This window comes from Acyrthosiphon pisum, chromosome A1 (genome assembly GCF_005508785.2).
Source record: "Acyrthosiphon pisum isolate AL4f chromosome A1, pea_aphid_22Mar2018_4r6ur, whole genome shotgun sequence".
NCBI lineage: Eukaryota > Metazoa > Arthropoda > Insecta > Hemiptera > Aphididae > Acyrthosiphon > Acyrthosiphon pisum.
The window spans coordinates 118,195,516-118,222,339 of NC_042494.1; the positions used below are offsets into that span (position 1 = coordinate 118,195,516).

At 25.8% G+C, this 26,824-nt stretch overlaps 1 protein-coding gene across 1 annotated transcript in view; it reads right to left on the minus strand.

Annotated features, from left to right (window-relative positions):
• Positions 1 to 1,475: 1,475 nt before the first annotated feature.
• Positions 1,476 to 26,824, minus strand: part of LOC100572326 (dopamine receptor 2) — a 147,835-nt gene continuing 122,486 nt past the window's right edge. The window contains exon 4 of the mRNA XM_008180155.3: positions 1,476 to 3,658. Within this exon, the coding sequence (XP_008178377.1) occupies positions 3,578 to 3,658 (81 nt within the window). The 3' untranslated portion in view covers positions 1,476 to 3,577. The remainder of the gene's footprint in view (positions 3,659 to 26,824) is intronic.

A 26,824-nucleotide genomic window follows, 5' to 3' on the forward strand; every position in this document is an offset into this window, starting at 1 on the left:
GAAAAAAAACAAAAAAAAAAATGAAACTGACAATGTCCGTAAACAGCTCATAATAAGTCAAAATATTTGAAAATGTTATGATGTATAGAAAATGCTAATATAAACATTCAGTCAAAATTTCATGTATCTACGGTCATTTTTTTTAAAGTTACACCAAAAACCAAATTCAATTTTGTGAAAAATCGATTTTGCGTAAAAATTCCCGTTTTTCCTTAATTTTTCTTTGGTTTTTCTTGGCGCTTTTGAAAATGGGAGTTTTTACTTTTGACCCCCCAAAGTACCAACTAGATTCACTTTCCTATCAGAAAAGGTACTGTTGAAGAAAATCCAAGCAGTTTTACTGTCCTAAAAAGTGATGACAGACACAAAAAAAAAAAAAATAATAAATGAAAAAAAAAATAAAAAAAAAAAAAAACACATCATTGTAAAATCAATACATTCATCGTTCCACTCAGAATCTAAAAAAAAACCGGGAAGCTCTAATTACTAATATTTACTTTTCTATCACACCTAATAATAAGGTACATTTTTTGACCGAAGTCTTCGTATGCAATATTTTAATTAAATAATAATTATCTAGTAAACATTAACATAGGTACCGTAGAATGATGTAAATAGGTTCGAGGTATAATTAGCTTAAAATAAATTAGTCCGGATATTTTGTTGTGCATAGAAAATGATAAAATACGCTATGGTGAACAAAAACATTTCTAAAACCGTTTTTGTTTATTTATCCAATTTTGTAAAAATTTAAAGTTCAAACACTTCTAAAAAAATATTGTTGTATGTATTTTTGATATTATTAAATTAGTACAACTTATGAGGTTTACCTTGTAAAACATTTTCTAGTTATTTTATCGGGAAAAAATGATTTTACCAACATAAATCGAAAATACTTAAATAAGTATACATTTTAAATTTTCTTAAATTGTCTTAACACTAGTTAAAAAAGCCAATTTATTTTGAAAATTAAATAATATCTAAAAAAATGTATTAAGACTTATATATTTGGGGAAAATTGGCCGTTTCTTCAGTTACTCATTTTTGAATGCAACAAAATATATTTTTAACAATTTCTATTAATACTTAAAATTTTTTTAAGGTTTAAAGCCCTGTGAATTTATTTTTGCCATTTTCACATTGACTTGCTTTTATTCATCTTGGTATCCCGAAAAGTATAAAGTATACAATCGCATACATCGGTTATTTTAACAACAAATTGGAACTATTTTACCATTATGTTAGGTAGGCTTTCAAATCTACCTATGTGCATATAAAATAACTTATATAGTTATATATTATACTGTATAGGTAGGTACCAATTTAAATTATTTTTAAACATTTATAATGGTGTGCACTCCAGCACTTGATCGGCAAATAAATAGTATACATACAAAGAAAAAGAGATCATTTATTATTATAATTACGATCAACATTAATACAATTATAATTTTATGAACATATATTATAGAGTTATTTATATATAATACAGATATTACGTTCGTTTATACGTAAGTATGTAGTTTATAATACTATAGTGTGGTGTACACATGCAATTACTTCAAATTGATCAAAAAAGAATAAAAAATATCAATATGGTAATTTGTTAGTAAAAATATGACTAGATTTTAGGAGAAGTAATGAATACTTCTCTAAAAATATTGTTAAAAAAAAAAAAAACAACCACAACAATTGATATTTTTAAATTAAATTGATTTGTTTTTATATAAATCATATTTGTTATAAACTAGTACGATAAGTATCTATAGTTCTAAAAACGTTGCTATTGTGGAAAACCCTATAATCTAGTTCTATTTGAATATATTTAAATACATAAAGTTATGGGTTATTACTAAAATCCGTTTTGAATAAAATAAAAAATAAAAATAATGACGATACTTATAATTATTTAATTTTAAATTAAATTTTTAAAGTAAAATAAATCTGGGTTCTATAAAAAATACATAATGATTTTAATAATATAGGTACTTCTCTTTGATTAGCTAGTTATTGTCTAATATTATATAGGTAGGTAGTTACAACGGATTTTAAGATTTTTGCTACGTACCTATTTCATTCATACACGATTATTGCTAAGTCATTAAACACTTTTATGTGGGAATAAAACATTCGCCTGAATGATTTGATTAAAAAAATAAAACACATATATTATAGCGTTAAAACTATTAATGTATCTCCGAAATCATAAAAAATAACATTGAAAAAGTAATATGTAATTTCCTAAATGTTATAGAGTATAGTTTCGTCTTTAATACAAAAGCTTATAATATTATTATCAATACCAGAGATTTATCCAATACTTCTATGTTTTTAAAGATATTTATTTTAAAACCAAAATTAAAATGACCTTAGTATTTTTTAGTGTTATTTTATGAAATTCGTAAGACTTATGTACCTACACAATGTTTTAAATCATGAAAACATGGATATAGTTTTGTAGTTTGTAATTTTGTATATTATAACAACGATTAAAAACTAAAATATGACATTTTAAATATCTGAAAAATCGGTTATTTAAGTATAATTATGTAATATCAATTACACTGTGTATTACCTTAATAGTAAATACCTATTCATACATTTGAATGAAGACGATGGTGATAAGTTCTTAAATGGTAAGGCGAGAAGAGTTTTCTATCACAATTGCATTATTCAAATATTTTCAAGTTATAAATTTATATTATAATTTACTTAATTTTTATTGGAGACGGGATATCTAATAAATTTAGTTTTTATAATTGTATATGGTTTTAACTCATATTTTGTTTTTTGCAGATATTAAAAAATTGTACAGCATAGAAAAACTTGGATAAATCCCTGTAACCATAAATTTTAAATTAGCATTTACAATATATTTTTTAAAAACTTTTTACATAAATACAATAATATTAAAATACATTTTGGAACTCAGTTTTGCCAAAAAAAGAATAAAACTAGGGGAAAATGAATGTAGCATGGTCATAGGTAAAATATTATTTACCATGTTTTTTTTTTCTTACACGTGCATGATATGGTTGAAAAGGTAAACATAATATATTTTCCGGGTAGTTGAGTAATTTATACAATATACATTATACATAGTATCAGTCTATTCTAATTATTGACTTAAAAAATAATTACAACATTTCAATAATAATAATGAATAACATGACGGATGACATCAAAGTGAGCATTTATTATTTTATTCAAATAGTGTATAATAATGTAAAATAAAAATAAAAATAGGAGGAATATAGAGGCGATTGAATATAAACGAAGACTTATTATTATACTTCACCCCATCCGAGGGCCTGTCTCAATCCTTTCACGGGACATATCGCTATCCACCGAAAGTTTGATTTAAAAGATATAATTAAGAATTATCATATGAACAATATATATTTAGCTCGTAGAACGTAGCCAATTATACGATCTAGGTCTTATAGAAGATACATAATAATTTTAAAATAGGTAAAACAACACAACATTATACTTATATGATTGATATCTCGATGTGAATCTTCCTTGAGCGTTTTCTCGCTCATCCAATGAATTATTTTAAGTTTTCAAGGTCTACTTAGATGTTGAACATGTCTTGTTGGTTGACAGTGGCGTATGTGACCGTGGCTGGAGCTAATACCATAGACGCTCCCATGTACTGAAAATAAAATTCAGACATACAAGTATACGCATATAATATATATATAATACAGTGAAGTGGTCTTCACTTTTTTCATTTATGATCCATTTTGGTTATGATAATTCTTAATTTCAACCGTATCAGAGTTATTGAGCAAGAAAAAATTAATAAGAAATAAAATACTTTGCACAAAATTGTCATAGTACTAGTGATGTGCCATTAGGAATATTCCCCAAGGAATGTTCTCGAGAACAGGGAATATTCCACAACCTCTCGGGAAATTTCTTTTAAAAAAAAAAAAAGTATTATTTTTATGTTATTCAGTATTTCAATTTCAGTATGTTTATGTTTATTTTTATTTTTATTTTCATGTAAATGAAAGTTGGATCGTTCATTTTGTGATCATTGTACAGATTTTAATAAAAAAATTAAATTATAGTTACTTAATAACTTTTTTTTAAAGAATAAATATCTAAACATTCTATGATGACATAATATCAATAAAGAGCTGTCATTTGGATCATTTACAACCATAAGTTTAATTTAAAACTGAAACCTATGATCAATATTTGAAAACTTATTATATTCCCGGGGAACATTGTTGTATCTACATAGTACCAACTACATGTTTTTGAGATTACATTTTTTGTATAAATGATTGAAAGTCAGTGTATTGTGACATTTTAAATCTGAATCTTCGTATACGAGATCCAAAATCGGGGTTTGAGCGTGTGACTTACCGGTTGAAGTTTACATTCAAATAGAGCGTACGTCTAGCTATATACTGTAATCGTAATCGTCGCATAATATTGTCGGGAAAATATTTATAATATATTATATACCTATAGGCTAGTCAAATATGTTTAGCACATGTCGTTTTTCCTAAAAATGTATAAATAAAAATGAATATTTCATAAACACGATCGCACAGTGGCACCGCGGCTATATTTACTACTGTATCTATATTATTGAAAATTGAGGTAATAAAAAACGTGTGCTATTATGTTATAGTGAATCCTAGATAATATTTTCTTTCACAAACTCAATATAAGAATGTAAATAAAATAGCACTTGGGTCAGTTTAACATACTTGTGTACCAATAAATAGTCAAACCGCATAATATTACAATACATTTAATTCAGTTTTATTGCTTTATTTTCAACCTTATGTTTTCAATACTTCTTCAAAACCATTCGAGTGTTTTATTTTTTTATGAAAGTACAAATAACTATCATCCAATGCAAATCTTTTATGCTTCTACCTATAAAGTGCGTGTACGCAATACCCATATATATATATACGTATAAATGTATGATATACGCTAAATTAAATCTACTATAGTCTATAACTATATAGGTAGATAGTATTATTCTTACAATAACACGATACTATAAGCAGCTGACAATCCTAGTGTCATATACATTTTTGTTCTTTTGTAAGAATTCTAAAGTTTCTACAAACGTGGTATTTTCTTTCTTCGATCTTTTTAAGACTAATAATTAATATTGTATAATATTATATAATATCCAATATACCGAGTATTGGTACTTTTAGATAAATTGATGTATTATACAAATGTTATAATGAATAAATTCATGTAATTGTACTTATGTGTATTTTTTTTAGCAAATTAACAATAATTTATGTTATGTTTGATGTATGATTACAGATATTGTTTTCAATGTGTGTGTGTAAGGGGAGTATTATCATTTAAAAATGTATGTCTTCATTAAAATGCATTTTATATTTGAATTGGATGAAAACAATTTTAAAGTTTAAGCCATTGTTGAAACACGATACTATTATTTTAAATTAAAGAATATTATATTTTCATTTTTATTTTTTTTAGTTTATTAAAATACACTATAATATATCACCTATGGGATAAAACTAAATACTTTCAGAAACCAATATTTTCAGCAGTGGGATCATGCCCATATAATGTAAACCCAGATAATGATCGTACTAAAACACAATTATTCAACAATTATATCACGTCGTAGCAATATAGTTAAATACCTTTATTTAAATAAGTTGGTATTACTGTTGGATTATTGAGAATATACATGTACCTATACATAATAATATAATATTATGGTTGATACTGTAATTATTATAACTACTAAAGTATAAAACAAATTAAGGAAACTATCATTATTTTTGGATTAAAGAAATTTCATTTGAGTCCATACCTACCTATATTACATCGAGTAATTATTTTATATTAATAAAAAAGAAAATTACATTTTCAAAAATAAAAAAAAAAAAACGTTAACGAAACGTTCAACAAGATTTATCAACTATACTCTTGTGCCTTTGCCAAGTACTTAACATTTTGGTTTTTTTTTTAAATTGCATTTTCGTCAAATGTTAAAAACCTGTATATCATCATATACAATATATACCATTAACCTCAAGAATAATGTGCACAATTTAGTATAGTTTTAACTTCGACGTACCGATGTACATTGTATTCCACACAATTATGGTATATAAGAACTTACAAAAAAAGTATATATATAAACTTTAAAGAATTTTTTGAACTCTAATAGTCACGCAGTACGCACAAATATGTTAAATGTTTAAATCTAAGCTTATTGTGTTCACTGCGGGATTTTCTTTATGTTCCCGTTTCTAGAGTGCTATTTATGTGTAAAGTAGGAAAGTCAATTTTCGGCAATGAACATAATTTTTTTTGTACGGAGCATCGTATAGGTAATTTCGTTGTGTATTTCACCTGTGTGTAAAATTTAATTTTATGAAAGTAGGTATCATTGTTTACTACTAGTTACTACCATTGATTAAAATATATTATATTTAATTAACGCTACTACTTATAGTATCAACAATTTAATGAGTTTATTTATGGTTTAAAATGTATTGAATTGAAAATCATACACATTTTTATTGATATTTAAAATAAAAACCATATTTGCAAAATAAATATAATTATTAATTTGCCTGTATACAGTTGTAGTTAATGATAGGTAGGTACCTAAATGCATATAATAATTATTATAGGTATTATATATAATATAAATATATATTTTATATATCTATATAAAATGTTTCACTGAACCAAATATACTGTTTAAATGATCCTTTATCATTATTTATGAATATGAGTTACTTATATTTTTCATCTACCATTTGAGTCAGTTTATTCAGTTTTCCACAGTTTAAACTTATTCAAACTTAAGCGATCCTTGGGATGGCACACATCCAACGGAACGAAATTTTGATACAGGGTTTACTTAGAGATTAAAATGATTTATGATTCCATTTTACTTTAGTTTTACACGTGTTGTAGATTGATTTAGGCTTCTTAAATTACAATGTGATAAGTGATATTCTACTTGAGCACTTAGTTTTCATGTAAATTGTTGCAAGATGTTTTATATATTTTATATTTTAATTTCGAAGATGCAGTTGATTTATTAATTTATTTTTACCTATTATGCATATTGCATCTTGATTAAATAGTTTAATGCCCGTATTAGGTAATAATTTTAGCATTTTAATTTTTCGGCAAAGGTGTTTCTTAACAATATCGATGTGATATGATCATTGATCAATGTATGGACCAATTATAGCATCAAAATATATAAAAAATGGTTAAACATAAAAATGAAGACACTCATTATACCAATTCGAAATAATACATTATTTCGTAGTGAAAAATCATTAATAATATACTTTTTTCGATGTTTATAATATTATTATCTCATTCCCCTCCGCCACCACATATACAGGTACATATGTAGTATTATATAACTCAATGAAACAACTTTATGCATAGGTTCGGAATATTTAATAATTGCATATTTAGATAAGTATAATTTATATGATTGTGAAAGTTTTCTGTACGTAGTGTGAGTAAATTAAATAATAAAAGTGGGATTTTATTATACGTTAGGTACTCGTTATAAACCTACCATTTGTTAAAAGGAATTAACCTAAATTACCCTAGAATTTAACTTCTGGTCACTAATCTCGTTAGGCAATTTTAAACGAGTTCGCACGAAACTAATCAAATAATATACCGGCCAGTGCATCAGGAATGACAGAACCGGAACGAGAAACTAACCTATAGCTATTATATGTTATTTTGATGTATTTTTTTAACCATTGAACAGCTTTTAATATTTTCACAGCCCATATTATAAATACAGAAACCGTATAGTTATTACGTTACACTTTTTTCACCCTCATCCTCTCATTTCATATAAGACCACATTACAATATTCATGTTTATAAATTGAAGTTTTGATCTTGCTTTAGGGATTTAGTTATAACGTCCTATAAAGTATATGCTTTTTTAATAACGTTTTATATTTTATGTATTGAGTAGAATATCACGCGTCCTGTCATGGGCCGATGTATATCACTGATAAATAATAAAAATAAAAATAAAACTAATAACTAATAACATTTCCAAACATATTTGTTTTTCGTCAAAAATAAAGTTAAATAATCTGATTTTTTTGTGATAACAAATACACAATTAAAAGCTTAAAGGTTTAAACCAACGTAATGTTGTTTATATTATGAATTTATATAAATCAATGATGCAAATTTAAAACGTTAATGAGTACAACATGTTGAACACAAACATTAATTTTATTGAATATTATAAATTTATAATAAGTAATAGAATTGAGTATATATTGTACAATACATATATACTCAATGGTAAATGGTAATAACTAATAAGGTATCTGTAAAATTAACTGCACAATTCAATCAAAATGTGTCATATATTAGTTATTGAAATTATACTCACATGATGTAAAGTACAACACTTTGGATTCAGAATGGCTTAATATATTATATAATATATATATCATTTTAAAAAAGTAATAAGTGTTCCAATGATTTTTATGTTACTGATAATGATTCATTAAATTAAAAATTACCACAAGAAAACAAATATTTTTAAATGTCAAAAGAAACTTATATTAAGAAGACACCACACCCCAAGTGCTGTCTCCTGTTTTACAAACGCAGAATACAAAAACTGTTCGTTCAATAGAATCAATTTTATGCTGTTAGCTTTAAATATTACAGTGGATTTACATATTAAACTTAAAGGTAAAAATATTATATATAGGGTATCTAATTATATCGTATGTTCTTATTGATATTTAAATTTTTATAAGTAAGTTATGAGCATTTTTAAATTGAATTTTTTTAAAGAGATTATAATAGGTACCAATATGTATACCTATTGAACATTATAATATTTTTTATTATGAAAACTAAACATTACCTATGTCCTATTGTCCTATGTATAGGTAGTAGGTGTATAAATTGTATCTGTACCTATTATAATTTATCAAAAAGTGAACAATAAAATTACTTTACATAATAATATATGAATACATTTTGTTTCTGAAAGTGGCTATAAACATTGTAATAGGTGAAAGCGGAAAACTGACAACAAAAAGTATAATCATTATTTTCTATATTAATAAACCTAAAATATTTAAATAATTAAAGAGAATTTTTCTTCGGGTAAGTCACAGTGTCCGGAGAGAAGTTCCGCAATCCCCCACCCGACTACCCGAGCATGGCAGATACCTACGGGTGCCCTCTAAAAAATCTGCCAAACAAAAACACACGTGTTTATGAACCTACAATTTCCTCCCCTACAAATAAAAATAAGCTGCAAATGGCCATAGTTGCCGGGCTTCACGATCAATAAAAAAAAAAAGTTTAAAAAGGTGGTTATGGGTATTCGTTTTAAGATTGATCAAATAAGGTGTACACACATGTATTATATTTATATAATATTGAGCACAATACTTATAGACATTTTTATTTGTATTTGTTAATCATAGTGTATCAGTAGTGAAGTGTTATTATCGTTACTGTTTGGAATTTTTATATTGAGTACGAACGATAATATTTAATACCAGATACGTCTAAAAATATAATTAATATCAATGGACAATTGTAGTATGGTATCTATAGCGTAGTTTCGAAATTGGAGCAGATTATGGGGAAGCGAAAGGAGTATCAATCGAATGTGGGGCAGTGTTAAAGTGATAAGGACTTTTTCTAGTATATCTAGTACCTAGGTAATTTCTAGTACCTAGGTCTCTGGTAATTTTGTTTTTTATTCGGTTTTGATCCTGGTTCCAGTTCTAGATAAAAATAATATAAATAAAGGGTTAAGATTAGAGTTCTAGTTAAAACCAATTTTAAATGATTCTTAACATTTATTTTAAATTAATTAATTTTCAGTATCTGTTTCATTTTTTATGCATACATAAAATAATAATATAATAATAATATTAATATATAGGTAGGGCAGGTACTAGGTATAATATCAAAATAAAATAATAATACTTATAATTTATATAGCCCTTAAATAATACACACTGAATAGAGCTATAGCGTATATCATACGTAGGTAGTCTGCGTAGTCTGCTAGTAGGTATATAGTATTAAATAATGTTGGTATTCAGTGATCTATTTAAAACTTATAGTTTTTCTCGATATTTCATAAATGTAAATAATATAGCCACGGCACTATATCAATCTATTGCTGGCCAAAACATATTTTTATCTTCAAGTTTTTAAAATGTATGATATCATAAAAATAGATATTTATAATACAAAAATTTTTTTTGTAAAATAAATATTTAAGAGAAAATTAGTGGTATGAGTTCTAAGATATCCTATAGGCTATATTATAATATTACTGTATGTATAATGATAAAATTACGCAACTTTAAAAATGTACCTATGCAAACAATACAAGTTTAAAGTTTATATATATAATCAGTGCCTTGAGAAATAATTCAATTTGTGTCTCTTCTTATTACCAGATTAGAATATAACTTCGTGATTAATTCATTTATGTGGTTATGGATACTTTAAAGGAAATTATAAGCACATTAACAATAAATCTAGTTAGGGCTCATTTACAAATATATACAATACCAATTTTAAAAGGATACGAAGTTTTTAGTTTTCCATAGTATATATTATATATATCAACGTAGGAGGTACCCATTTTCTTGTTGGTTATTCCCAGACAGCATTTTTTTGTTTAATAATATTATTATAACATTATAATAACGAATAATATTAGTATAACGTTATTATAATACTATTATAATATTATCATTACAAAATGCTGTCTGGGTTATCAGCTCAAATTATTTTATAAAATCATTTAAGATGCTGTAATTGTAGTTAACAGAAAAAATCTCTTTGTACACTATTATAATACTGTGGTTAAGAATTCGCTATTTACAATATTTAAACCATTTTGGTTTTATCCATATAATTGTGAATTTTATATCCTGATGTGTGTGTGTGTATGTTTTGTTTTATTCGTCCAGTGGCGTAGCCAGGATTATCAAAGGGGGGGGGGGATGTGTTTTAAGTATAGATTAAAACCAAGTTTTTACAGTTTACGTATATAAATAAATTTAGGGTTCAGAACTTGACTTGTTGCACTAAAAATTATCGAAATATGCAGTCGAAATTCTCAAAATATGCTTAAATTTATGTACTATATAGCAACATATTTCTATTATTTTTGAAAAATCATAAAACATATTGCAATTTTGGTAATAAAAACTAAAAAATAAGTAGGTATATAAATCTGATAAATAAATAAATAACAACTTTATTTTTAAAAATACTGGCGTACAATAGGTACTAGGTTAATAAATAAGTAATAACGAATAACGTGATATGTGAACACCTTGATAAACGAACACGTACCTATATCTACTGATGTTCATTTCTTCGTACAATCTACAATCTAGATGTCAATTATAAATTTAATAATTTAAACACAGTTTTGTCACAAATAAGACTTATGAAATCTTACATATGCGAATATAGGGCCAACTGTAGCCAAGCTCCACCAACAACTTTAACAGCCCTCCGCCCCTCGCAAACATTAACTTAATTTTTTTAAGCTTATTCAATTTTATAATAGTATAGTATTATAAAAGGCTTCGGCCTCCCCAAATCTCAAAATTATCGCCTATATATTGTACCTAACCAAAGATAATATTTTTTAAGATATTTTTCAATGCTATCCAAATATAATTTTTCCCGACAATTGTATGTACATATTTAAGTTAAAAAATACACAAATATGCAAATTCAAACTTTGTATTCAATTTCGCCATTTCATAAGACAAATTAATAACTTGCAAACAGTCCCGAACCCTATAAACAATATATTTATTAGGAGGGAAAATGTCAAGGGGGGGGGGGTTAAACACCACTCCCGACGTCAACGCTAGGAAAAATCTTTAATTTCAACTTTTAAGACTGTTTTTGGGTAGAAAATATGATCTAATTGTAACTTTGGATGATCAAAAGTTAAAAATTCTTAGTATAAACACCTACTTCTAATAATAGTCTGGAAAAACTAAAAAAAAAATGAAAACTATTACTCAAAACTAGTTTTTGACAAAATAAATTTCCTTTTAGATTCTGAGCGGAGCGATGAATATATTGATTTTACAATGATGTGTGTTTTTTTTAATTTTTAATTTTTAAATTTTTAAATTTTTGTATGTGTCATCACCGTTTGGTGCAGTAACATTTCTTCGATTTTCTTCAACAATATCTTGTTCGATGGGAGATTGAAACTGGTTGGTGCATTCAGGAGGTCAACATTTAAAACTCTCTACAGTTTTCAAAAGCCCCGGGTCAAACAACATAAAAATTTAGGAAAATAGTCACAATTTTTTTTTATAAGCGTCTAAAGTTCAAATATTGACAAAATACGCAAAAATGACGAAAATTTGCAAATTATTTTGAGTTAGAAATTTTCTTTTTAAATCTAAGATTTAAAAATGTAATACAAGATTCCTCATAAGTTTATCTATCTTTATCAAAAAAAAAAAATGTCTACAAGCAAGTCAAAATAAATTTTTATGAGCGTTTGAATTTCATATTTTTACAAGATTGGATATTCACTCCATTTTTCACGTAACGGATTTTATTATTTCGTTGTAATTCAACAACGAATAACTGTAAATACATGGCAATTTCTCTGAATGTTCATATTGTCATTTTCTATACACCATAACATGTTGAAAATAATTCGACTCTTTTTGAGCTGTTTACGAACATTGTCAGTTTCCAATTTTTTTAGTTTTTTTTTCTATAAACACCAATAAAAATGTATTTGTTGGGTAAAAAAGCATGACAATTTAATGCAAGGCTCCTGATATATTGTTTCGATAGCAGTTGAAAAACGTTGAAAATACATACGCACAATTTTTTTTTATAACCATTTAAAGTTCAAAAATTGACAAAATATGGAAAAATCACGAAAATTAGCAAATTATTTTGAGTGAAGAATTCGTAAAAATTTTTCCTTTTAAATCTAAGATTTTAAAATTATATACATTATATATATTATTATATAATTATATTTTGACAAATTATATCAAATTTTAAATTTAATGATTATTTTTAGTTAAAAATGTATAAAATGTTCAACTTTTATAGCTAAGGATTAAAAATTTTAAACAAGGTTCCACGTACCTATATAGGTTATATGTAAATTACTTTATTCACAATGATATCATCAAATATATTTAGTAATATCATAGGCTGACTGACTGTTTTCGCTCAGAATCGTTTTTCTTATACAACGATATTATAATAAATTATATCATTGAATTCAAATTTAACACCATCCATTACAGAGATCAACTTGTAACCAGCTACTGTACAGAAAAGCGACATCCACTTATCCACCTTTCTTTAGTTTTTTTTTTCTGTGAATGTCAATAAAATTTTATTTGTTGGGTAAAAAGCTTAACAATTTAATACAAGGTTTTTAATATATTATTACAATGACATTTAAAAAATATTAAAAATCCATAGTCATGATTTTTTTTATAAACAGTTTACGTTTAAATGTTGACGAAACACGTAAAAATCATGAAAATGTGCAAATTATTTTGAGCTGGTAATTCATAAAAATTTTCTTTTTTTAATCTAAGATTTGAAAATGTAATTCAAGATTCCTCATAATGTTTGTCTATCTTTAACAAAAAAAAGAATTAGTAATTTTAAACATTTAACATAGTTATAACATAATATAACATAACAAGTTTTTTAAAAATGTTGTTTAATTAAACCTATTTATATCAGATTTGTATTATATTTATTATATTATATGATGTTTATAGGTACCTAAATCTGTTTTAATTTTTATGTAACGTATCTATACACATTATCCACCAATATCAGGTGTATCTACATCATATTATGTAACATGTTTATACACACCAATCTACGATACGTTGGTATTGATTTATATTAAGTTAAATAACAATTATAATATATTATATAAATATATAGGTAGAACTAATTACTAAAATAAAAATAATAAATAATGAGTATAAAATATTAACTATTTTTTTTTAAAACATAAAAAAAATCAACTTGAATATCGTACAGAATAAAAATCTATTCGTCTTGTATACCTACTTTGTTGGTTGTCTGTATAAAAAAATTAATCTTTTCTGATCATCCGTGGTTCTCATTATTCAAAACTATTGTTTAATATAATTTTACTATGAGTATTTTATTTAGATACATTATTTCAATAAATTAAAATAAATCATGTTTATTTTAAAATATCATAAATAATATTATCTTTATGTATATAATACTGTGTATGGTTTTTTTTTTAAACACAAAATTTCACCATTTTTGACACATTATAAATCATAAAAAAAAATCGTTACTCTATACGAACATACACGGAGTGACTACAGGCGACGTGATCCTTTAAAAATAAATATATGTAGGGGTCTGACAGTAATCGTATAATGAAAATTATTCTACATTCTTTATATAGACATAATAATAATAACATGATGTAGGTACCTATATAAACATTAAAACGTGAATAATAAAACATTATGAAAAATATAGCCACAGTGACACAGAATCAATTAAAAATATCCTAAGAAGTTTTCCACTTTAGAATAGTTAAATGGTCTTAAATTTGTGAACAAATATTTAAAATATATTTGTATTTTCTAAAGACACTGTTTTATTTTGAATTTTGTTTGAGTACAATTCAACATAACACCGGACGTCTTAAAAATTTGGTTTGAATTTTATTATATTGTAAATGGAAATTAAGTCTTTAAAAATACATAATATTTACAAGTTTTGTATATTTTAAGTAAAAGAAAGTATACTCCAATACGCATTTTTTTATGAGTTATTTAAAAGAAAAACATCCATATTTTATTTTGTAAAAAATTGTTTTGATTTTACTCTTTTTAGTGGAAAAAAAAATTCTTGAATTTTAAGCTTTGAGGGCGATTTACAACTACTTGAACAAATAAGTAAGTAAAAAAAAGTAATAAGTAATAATAGTTTTAAAATTAATGGAAATTTGGGAATTCATAAATTTTAGTATTACAAAAAAAATGTATGTTATGATAACATTTTGTATAAGTATTAACTAAATGTCTAAATATAGTATTAATCTGTAGGCAGAAATAGTGTTATCACATTCATTAAAATAAACGAGATTTGAAATCAAACATATCTGTAGGTTACATTTTTTGCTCTATTTAGATTTTGTTTATCGTAGGTTTTTTAGATTTGACTAGATACTAAATATATTTTCTACTAGATATAGTAAACTATATAAAAATTTGAAAGTTCTGTTCTATTATTTTCCCCATAGAAAGCAGGACACGATTTCACACATTATAATATGTCAATCAAACAACGAATGTGTGTTCACAAAAAGTACAAATCGTAAATTTAGCTAAATGTCATTGCATCATACATAAATTCTTATCAAATATTTTACTACCTCTAAAAATATGGTTTCAAATGTAAACTAGGTAATAATAATTACTATAACATAAACTATTTAGATCATCAGTCAAGATAGTAGGATATTAAGCAAACAATAAATCATTTTTATAAATAAAACTGAGGTTGGATGTAGTTTAATGTGTTCCACATAAATAACACACCAAATGATTGATGAAATATTTTATGTTGTATGTGTTTTATTTATTGCATATAATATTCACACAATAATAGTATTTCTATAATTACAATTTTACACATTATTCTATGAGTAAGGGAAAATGTACACTAAATATGTGGATATTTTAGAAGATAATTTTTTATTTATACATTTATATCTCAGGTGTAACATAGTGTAAGTATAAAAATATTGTGCTATACGCGTACACTATAAATGAATTTGTAACTCTTTAACAAGAAAAAATATATCGAATTTGATTCATTTATATAATATATATACTTACTGATAACTTCTCTAGGGGAAATAACACTAAAAATATAGTGGTACATAATTAAGTTACTGGGAAAGTCATTCGTAGACAAACTGAAAAATTATCAAGTGAATATTTTATAGCTTAAAAAGTGTAAAAAGAGGATATGATTTAATTTTAAAGTCATATGTAGGTGCATGGTAAACACGTTAATATACAATATACGATAATACATATGTACTAAACTAATAATTTTTTGTATTTGAATATTAACAGCTACCTATGTGTAAAAGGTTCTTGATTAGCTTTTTATCATTTAAAATTCTAAACCCAACGAGGAAATTATTTATTAAGATGATATGTGTTTTTCTTCAAATACTTTTTTTTAGCTTTGTTTATAATACTGTATAAAGGGACCGAGTGGCCGATCGGACTAAGGCGTCGTTTGCGACGCTCACCGTCGCCGGTTCGGATCTCGGAAAACCCTTCCCCACAGGTTAAAAAAACCAGAATATAAGAATATTCGATTATAAGTTAAATTTAAAATGTCGATAACTTAGTGAAAAACTGCCAATAATATTGAATAGGTTTATCACTATATTAATTATATAAAAATTATTTATCAGGTTTTAAGTAGTATCTACGGTAGTAGTATCTTAGGCGTAGATCCAAGGGGTCGCGAAGGGGGTGTATACTATGTATAATATATATAATATGTATATAAATATATAATATATTGGGTGTTCGGAATGTTTTCGTAGAGTTCATTACAACTAGAGTATTATAAAATGACGAAATTAAAGTTATTGTATTTTATTGTGTAGTAACTAGTGTGTTATAACTTATAGCTATATTTAAATGTAAATTCCCCCCCCCCCCCAAAAAAAAATACTCAATTTCAAAACGAAAAAAATTAAAATACTTCTTAAAAAATTAATATAATATTAGAAATACGTATGAATTATGATGTTTAGTAATTTGTTAAATCAATGTTTGTTAATGCTAGCATTTTCTAAGTTTTAGCTTTCATATCCTAAACATTAGGAAAGGAATCAATATTATTAAAGGTTAATAATTAATATTATAGATTTTATTATATTTTTAAAACACTATAGTTTTCATGAACATTTTAATATACGTAAATATTTATCTTTATATAAAAAAAATATTAACTTTTAATTCATATTAATTATTTTAACTAGTTTTTCTTTTTATTAAACCAGCCCACGATATTAATATCATAAGTTATAATTTTACCATTATCTTCAAAACAAGGGTAAATTAATGTAATCGAAAGTTGTACCTATATTCTTGGTTAATTTATAATTATAATGAAAATATGACATTCTTAATATACTTAAGAACAATTAATTTATTTATCAAAATGTTCTGATGCCTAATAAACTTTATTATTATACAATTTATTTAATTTTGAGTTTGCGAAAATTAATTTTATGGAGCTAACAGGGTTTTATATTTTTGAGATTATTTGGTTACAGAATAACCTACTTACCTGAAACCTTGTTGTAAATTTTCAATTATAAATAAAGTAAAATAAAAGTTGAAAATACTATAAATGTTTAACTACAAATCATTTTTATTCTTAAAATTTGATAAATTTTGTTAAAAATTCAAATAATTACTAAACAAAATTGTACCTATGTATTTTTTTGATATTTTTCAACTGCTATTGTAACAAATAACAATATATCAGGAGAATTGTTTTCCATTTCCAAGATTCTTTACCCAACAAATAAAATTTTATTGACATTCATAGAAAAAAAAATAAGAAAATTGGAAACTGAAAATGTCCGTAAACAGTTCAAAACATATTCAAGTATTTTGAAAATTTTATGGTGTATGGAAAATGCTAATATAATCGACCAGTAAAAATTGCACGTATCAATGGTCATTTGTTTTAGAGTTACTCCAAAAACTAACTTCGATGATTTTGCTTAAAAATTCCCGTTTTTCCTTAATGAATTTTTTGTTTTTCTCGGCGCTAATGATCACTAATGAGAATATGGGAGTTTGATCTCCTCAATGCACCAACTAGATTAACTTTCCCATCGAACAAGATTCTGAAGTTGAAAATTGAACCATTATTTTGAATACTTATCGTGTACACAGACATAATAAATAAAAAAACACACATAATTGTAAAATCCATACATTCATCGCTACGCACAGAATCTAAAATAAGGTGGAGTACCGCTCTGCTGTACAGTAGGTGTCTAGAGTGTCTTTTAACATATGTATTCAATTTGAATTCAATGAATTCAATTAAATTCAATTAAAATTCAATAAAATGTCAATTAAAATCATCATATGTACCTACGAAATACGAGCGAAGACGGTCTGTCAGCTTATATTACTAAGTATATTTTATGATGGTATTGGTATTTAAGTAGTTTATTTTACTATTAGACCTAAATTAGGTAAATTCAGTGTAATATTAAATTTAAAAACCTTAAATTGATTCTGATAAATGCAGTTTTGTTAAGTAGTAGGTAAGGAAAATGGATACAACACACTTGAGTTTGGCGTCCTCTTAAAATAATCTCGTTGGATAAACTATAAATAACTTAATAGGACACAAATTAATGATGAATATATTATTATAAATATTATGAATCATAATACAGTAAAACTCGCTTAACACGCTCCCGCTTAAGACGCTTTCCCGCATAAGACGCTATTTTCGCTCGGACCCTAGACATTTCCTATACTAGTCAATGTAAAAACCACCTGTTAAGACGCTCGGTTTTTCTCTATATTATTGGATTAGACGTTCTTTTATTTAGCAGTTTACGATACATTTTAGTAGGTTTTTGAAAATAAAAATAGATATTTTACTTGTTTACGTGTTCTTATCGTTGTATCGTTTTATTTTATCGCTATACCTATTTTATCATTACATATTATAACAGTTTTACTGTATTAAATCGTATTATGAGATTTAGTAAGTGCAGTTCGTTCGCAAGTGTATAGTCGTAATTTCGTTATGGTTAGAGGTATGAAACGTAAAGCGCTGTCCATTTCAGACAAACTCAACATTTAATAAATAATACGATGAAGGATTTTCGTGGACAATTGTCCGGTTCACCCAAAAGACATCCCTACTACCAATAGAAAACTTATTTTCTTGCTACATCAGGGTATCATTAAAGAGATAAATCAAAAGTACCGAAAAAAATTAGACCAGCGATACTTGATATAATTTTTTTTAAATTAAATTCAGTAGCAAAAAATATACATATATACCTATGTATGTAATCGTAATTTATTTATTAGTGTATTGCCCGTTTAATTATGTTCAATAATAAACAAATTAACTCCTCTATATTTCAATCACTTCATGTTTTTTCATTCCCACATAAGACGCTTTCCCGCTTAATACGCTCTAGAGAGCTGGTCCCTTAATGAGCGTCATAACCAAGTTTTACTGTATTATTTTATTGTGTAAAGGTTTTATTTTTATTTCTAGTAATAAAATATTAATAAATAATAATAAGCATCGGTATTTATTTATTAAATAGGTATTTTGATGTATAAAAAAAAGATCATAAGAATTATTTAAATATTTACACAAAACTGTGAGTAATTATTATTGTATACAATAAATATTGTTATACTCATTAACTAGGTACGTTAACATTTTCAGGTGTAATTTGTAAACGGGATAAATTATTTAATATTCCGATAGTACTCAAAACACTCTTTAAAAATATTAAAAATGTATTTTTTTTTTGTAGTATCGTCCCATTTTGAACCATAAATTATTTATACAATTTTGCAAAATAACTTAACTCTACTAATTATTTATTGTATTAGTAATGCTAAAGCTTGATGGTTATAAATAATAGAAAACACGAATTAAGTTTACTAATATTCCTTATTCACTTAAAAGCTGAAATATTATAATTATATTAATAAAAGAGTAAAAGTAACACTTAACCATTTGAGAATAAATACGATACAAATTTAAAATAAAAACAGGAAATATTTATTTAACTTTTATAACAATATAGGTAGTGTTTTTAAAATTCCATTTCACTACAATATCGGAAATAGCTGAAGACGTGCTTACTGTTTATATAATTCCCACAATGTTTGGAGTATGAATTTTGGAAAACCATTTTACCACAATGCATAATTATACTAATTTGTGTGTTAGATTCTGAGAAGAGTGAAGAAGCTATTAGTATAATAGATACTAAGAAAATATTTCACATAAATTAACGTGTATATAATATTTAAACTATAAATAAAATATAAATGATATATTATCATGTATTATGCACATAGGTACAATAAACATTTTTTAATTACAAAACACAGAATGATTCTTAAAGTATGCTTACTATTTTATGTAAAAATAGTAATCTATTTAACAATATTGAATAAGCTTTGTCCACCATTTAGTATATCTACGTTTTTTGAATTTTATAATGTATGATCTGTGTTCAAATAAGAGTTAATAATAGCCTACGTAATCTTTTAACTGCTTTTTAAATACGTATTTTATTTGTACCTAAGTATTATTTAAGCTTCGAAGTTTTGAAATAATAATATTATTATTATAGAGGACGCTATACCCGCTGCGTTTGCGCTTCCGTCTTACAAATGTACAACATATAGCAAAAAACTGTTTTGTGCGGTATAAAACCACTCTCTCGGTATTGATAGTAGAATTACCAAGATTCCAAAACGCATAGGGAACAAATTTACCTGTGTCGTAGAGTTTTTATTTTTTTGATAGCATTTACCAATAATTTTTAATAATTAAATGAAAAAAACAAAACAATCTTAATGTTTTCAAACTGATAACTTTAATTTTATTTATGTTATCCAAATAATAAAAACACTACGACACAGCTAAAGTTGTTCCCTATATGCGTTGTGGAATTTTGGTAATTCTACTATAAACACCGAGGTAGTGGTTCTATCTCACACAAAACAGTTTTTTGCTATGTTGTACAAGACGGATACAACGCGGCGGGTAATGGGTATGCATGTATGGATATGGGTATAACATTGTACGCATGTAAATTTGCTGTAAATCCAATGTATTGAAAATATTTTTGCTCAATGACTTTTGTTCGGTCATCATAGAAATATGAACTCTCATGATATGGTTCCATTTTTGCTTCCAGAATTTCCACTTGAGGTTTAATATACGACGAACGCAGTGGTCAGCTACGCCGTATGAGGTGTATGGTGTTTTTATAGTATTTCAATCGCTGTGTGACAATGTTTCAACAGGAGCAATTCTGTGTCCAACACAAATGGTATCCCATTTCGACAAAAGCCATTAAGTAGACTTATTGGAATACCGTCACTTTTATTGAAAATCCTTTTCATTTTCTCGCCCAACCCCCGTGACGATACGGAAAAAGCGCTACACTGCTACTCCCTGGGCAAATGCTAATCTGTCTCTGTACCTACCCACAGAGCAAACCACTGTGCGATTAATGTTTACTGGGTAGTGGACATCTGACCGAAATCACATGAAACTTAAACTGCAATGTAGGTACTGCAGTGAAATCATCGCCTAAAGTATCAACAATAGATGGTAGAGTAATGGCGCGATACAAGTAAGAAAGAAGTCACGCCAGGGATGTATTAAGACTTTTGCAGGTGCACCCTTTTACCATTTTTGTTTATAATCGTTAAAATTAAAATTTTGACAAAATTCGTTAAAATCACCAAAATTACTTTCTAGATAAAAATTGTTCTTCGAAGTAGTGTCAATGGATGCCTTCTTCAATCATGTCACCACGCCTAGTTTATAAGAGTATCAAATTTGCTTATTGTATCATTTTGAATACAGAGTGTAAATGTTTCTATTTTTCTAATAAAATAAAGATAAAAATCCATAACATTTTTAATACCTAATACTTGAATATGTAATACAAGAAACCTACCAGATAAATGAGTTGTTCTTACAGGAATCTAAAACAAAAATGTTTAGCGCATAACCAGGTTACACTTTTTATGAGCGTATGAACTAAAATATTGAGAATGTACTGTTCATATCTAGGTACCGCATGTACCTACATAATAAAATATGTATATTTTCAATTTTTTTTCATTGTTGAAATTTCATAAAGTTAAAATTGAGCTCATTTTATAATTGTTATGATGCTCCATTTTTGTTGATGCCCTAATCACGTGCTTATATTGTTTATTGGCGTATAAGTGTATACCAGCTATTGCATTAGGTATTACCCAATATATACAAGACATACAACAGACTTGTAAGCAGAATAAGTTTCAAGTAGCACACCTGATTATACATAATGATTATTACTATTAAATAACTTTTTAATGAACCAAGTTGCTATTTCACGATTGCTATTAAAATTATTGTTATTTGATATATTTAATTGTAAGGCATCTATTTAGATGTACGTAATACAAAAGTGTATAAAATACCTATAGTTGCGCATTGATTTCATAATTTTGTATTATAAATTGAAAGAGGCAAAACCATTTAAACTTTAGTATAATAATTAGTATTTAGTTTACTCAATGTTTTTAAATAGATGTAGATAAACTAAGGTCTTAAACGTGGATTAAATTAATATATAAATCAAATAAATCCCATCAACGTAATATAATCTAACGTATTCAAACAGAACGTAAATTAAAGTTGGGGAGCTCCAAACATCACTTAAATTGAATGAGCAGAGTTTATTTATCTTTCCTCTTAAAATATGCTAACTTTAAATACAAACACGGTTTTAAATATCTAACTCAAAACATTTGAAGATTTAACAACATTTAGACCAACACATAAAACATTTAAAACCATAATGATATGTAGTAAATTTGTATAAATTTTTTTCACATATATATTTTTAGGCTGGATACACGTTTTTGTTTCTGAACAATTTTTCGTAAAGGTTTCATTGTTATGGTTAATTTTTAACAAAGATATACTTATGATTCTTAGATTTCCCTTGTAGAGGAAAAAATATCGAGTACCGCAATTTTTTTTAATAACGATCTACAAAATATATGTTAATTAGGTAATTAATCGTTTATTGATGCTGTACGTCGTATGACATACGTTTAACTTCAACCAAAATATGAATTAAATAAAGTTCAGGAAATTAAATACGTGCTTCAATTCATTTTTAAGATGCATTTTATAACTATTATAATAATAATTTAGGTTCTTTTTTTAGTCTGACAAATAGTTTTATGAATCTAATATCTCAAATGCCACGTAGTATTACATCAATATTCGAAATGTCAAAACAATATTTAGAAAAATAATACAAATAAAAACTAAAGTATAGGTTGGACACGATATTTTCTGTTTTACTTGTTTTTATTTTTCCTTTTCTGAGAAACTTTTTTTTTGTTGAGAAGTTTACATCAAAAGTTTAATAAAACTAGAAGTGTATTGTTAAATCTATCTAAAAAACAACATTGTAGAGTGTATGATATTATTTGTCGAGGATAATACCATTAATAATTGTTGTTATTATCACATTATATGATAAAAATAATAATGAGTTCTAAAATAAAATTAGTTTACAACAATGAATTACAAATTTTGCACGATAACTATATTAATATAAAACCTAACTACTAAATACAGAATACTAATACTATTATAATACGAAAGTTTTATTCTTGGAATATTCTAACATCAAATAGCTTATCAAAAGTCTTTACACCTTAGCGCGTCGCACGTGAAGAAATATTGTTGAAAGTGAAAAACCATGACAAACGCCCTAAAACACAAACCACACAAACATCATTTATCAATGTCACAAACTCGTACGTGTAAGACGCGGTTCAATTATATATGTTCCTCTTTTACTGGTTAATTATCACGTCCTGATCAGCCCCATTAGTCTACCCAACGGATTGTTGAATAAGGCATTAGTCAAGCTCTGGATTAGGAGTGATAAGTATACACTATATATAGTGTGACGATGCAGTCTGCATAAATGTTTATCTTTATAAAATGTTTTAGTCTATAATTTTTCGGTACAGAATTTTACGAAAACATAATCAATTTGAAAATGTTGAACTGTTATTTTATTTTTACAATACATTAATTTTTGATTGCATGAAAAATTGATTCATTCAATGGTTCACTAAAACTTAATGAACTAATAATGGTCCATTAAATCATTTTTAAGGGACCATTATAGGTCACTATTGATTCATTAAATGTTTTAATGTTTAGTTATTGTTTATGCAACTCAGCATAAGTCCACGCTGTTATGTACAATTTTTGGTGATAACACTTTTTATTGGTTGTAGTTAATAATCTAATAATCGACTAATAATCGTTTAAACTTTAATAGGCAATAAAGATAAGACAAAACTTTGTCCCGGTCAATATTTAAATACATTATTTTTAGTTTGTACATTTTAGTACATCAAAACATGAGTAATATTGATATAGAATAAATTAAAAACTTAGGTACCTTATACTGGTTACTATTATCAATTATACTATTTTGGTTGGTATAGATTACGATTTGAGGTATCTTACATCGTGGTAAAGAGATATTGATTTAAATACCTCTTTTCTTATTGATCTGCGTTAATGATTGAAAGTATTATATCATATTATTCAAACCAAAAATAAATTTGAGTTTCATCACTAATTTTATAGTAGGTGTGCCTACTAAGATTTAATTACAATTTTACATAAAATTTGGTACTTTACATTTTTATAAAAACTATTATATTTGTTTTAAAATAATATAATAGGAACTATTAATAATATAATATAAATTACAATATACATGTGTTCACGGATATTGTGTCGTTAGTTGCAATAATCTTATATATATATATTTTTTTTAGCTGAAACTAAGTTCCATTGTTCTCTATTCTTTGATATGTTCCAATCAACTTCTCGTGACCGCGTAAGATCTATAATGACTTCTCGTACACTGTCCATCCATCTTCAGCTCGGTCTTCCCCGTGGTCTTGTGCCTTTCATTTTTTCGCTTATGATTCTCTTCATTAGTCTACCATCTGTTCACCAAACGTGTCCTATCCCTTCTAGCTAGTCTTGTGCTCTTAACGAACTGAACCACATGGACTGTAGACCATGATCTCACATATTAACTGCAAATGTATTTTTGTACAAGTATATATGTCTTTAGTTGGATACTTAATTAATTATTTTGATTAAATAGAGGCGTGTTTCGTTTCATTTATAGAATAACTATATAACGCTTGAGGTATACTGCACGTGCCACTCGGGGCCATCCAAGCTTTGAGTTTCAAAACATCAAGTTGTCACGGATTCCCACGAAGTATTATTGTATTAATATATATATATATATATATTTCTGATTTTTCATTATAAAACAATAAAACATAATACTTATTATTATTACATTGTTTTTAAGATTTTATTTTTGTATTTTATTTTGCGTATTGTTTGAGTATCAAGAACTTAAAACAATTTCAAACTATTGAATCAATTGTCCATTATATTTTTCCTTTTTGAAAGAAAGATAATAATACAATATCATATTGATATTCAATGCGTAAGGTATTCACTATTCATCAATCATCATACTAGCATAACTAGCAAAAAAAAACTAAATTATTAAATTATAAAGTTTTAAATTAAAATTTATAATTGTATTATAAAGGAAATATAATATTTATATAGTTTATCAAAATATAATGAAATAATTGGTTATTGTGTACTATTTTAATATTAAAAAAAAATGATTTGTTATTTTAATATACAATTTTGTTATTCATTTGCAGAGAACTCATAAAATAATGTTATTTATAAAATATTTACCTATATACATATGTTTTAAAATATTTTTTTGTTTTTATTGAATTATACCTGGTAACTATGGCCATTAGCCATTATTTTTGTTTGTAGGGGGAGGAATGATTGTGGACGGAACACGTTTTGTATGTGTCACAAGGATTTATTGCTAAAAATCCCGGATGATCACCCATCCGGGAGCTTGCAACATCGGCCGATACGTACACTCAGAGCGTTTCCGTAGTTGAGTGTTACGGACAGCACCACACCGCGCCACAAATTTAAAATATTATGTTGACCAATATTGTATAATATTGTACTAGACAGTAGTATATTGTTATTTAATACACTTATACTGTTATATTATATAGTATTGTGTTCTACTTATTTAATTATTCTTTAAGGTACAAACAAATGTTTATTAATATTTAATATAGTTTAGACCTGACAAAAAAAAAAAAAAAAAATGATACTATAGTTATCGTATGATAAAAATGATGAACATTTTACGATTAATAAATAATTTAAGAAAATACCTTATATAATATGTACTTATGTTGGGAAATCTGAAATTCCCAAAAAGTATATTATGAAAAAAGTTGATCTGTCTTAAATTAATTTACTCCAAAAAACATTATATTTAAAAAAAATAAAAAAAAATAAACTACATGACTTAAATTGTATATGACTGTGTTGTAGCGCTCAGCATCTATAAATTATATATACATAAAAAATGATGTTTAAATATTGATTAGGACAAAAGTTATTTAATTTGTCAAGTCTTTCTATTACACCCTGCATATAAATTTAGTCAATATTATAATTAAGTAGAAAAATACTACGAATGTATAAACCTAAAAAGAAATATTCAGAATATAAATATTATGTATATGATTGTGGTCGTTGTTGACGATAAACTCGGGTGTTGGATAATATACAAAATAAAATACTATAACGTTAATGTTTTCCCATGTTTATTCATAACACAGAATATAATATACCTACTATTATATTCTAGTTATTCCAATGAATGTTTTAATAATAATATAAGTGTAATAATTGCTAGGGAAATATCTATATATTATAATATACTATTGTACTATAGAAACCTGTGAAAATAACATGTTTCAGTTAGTAGTGGAAGA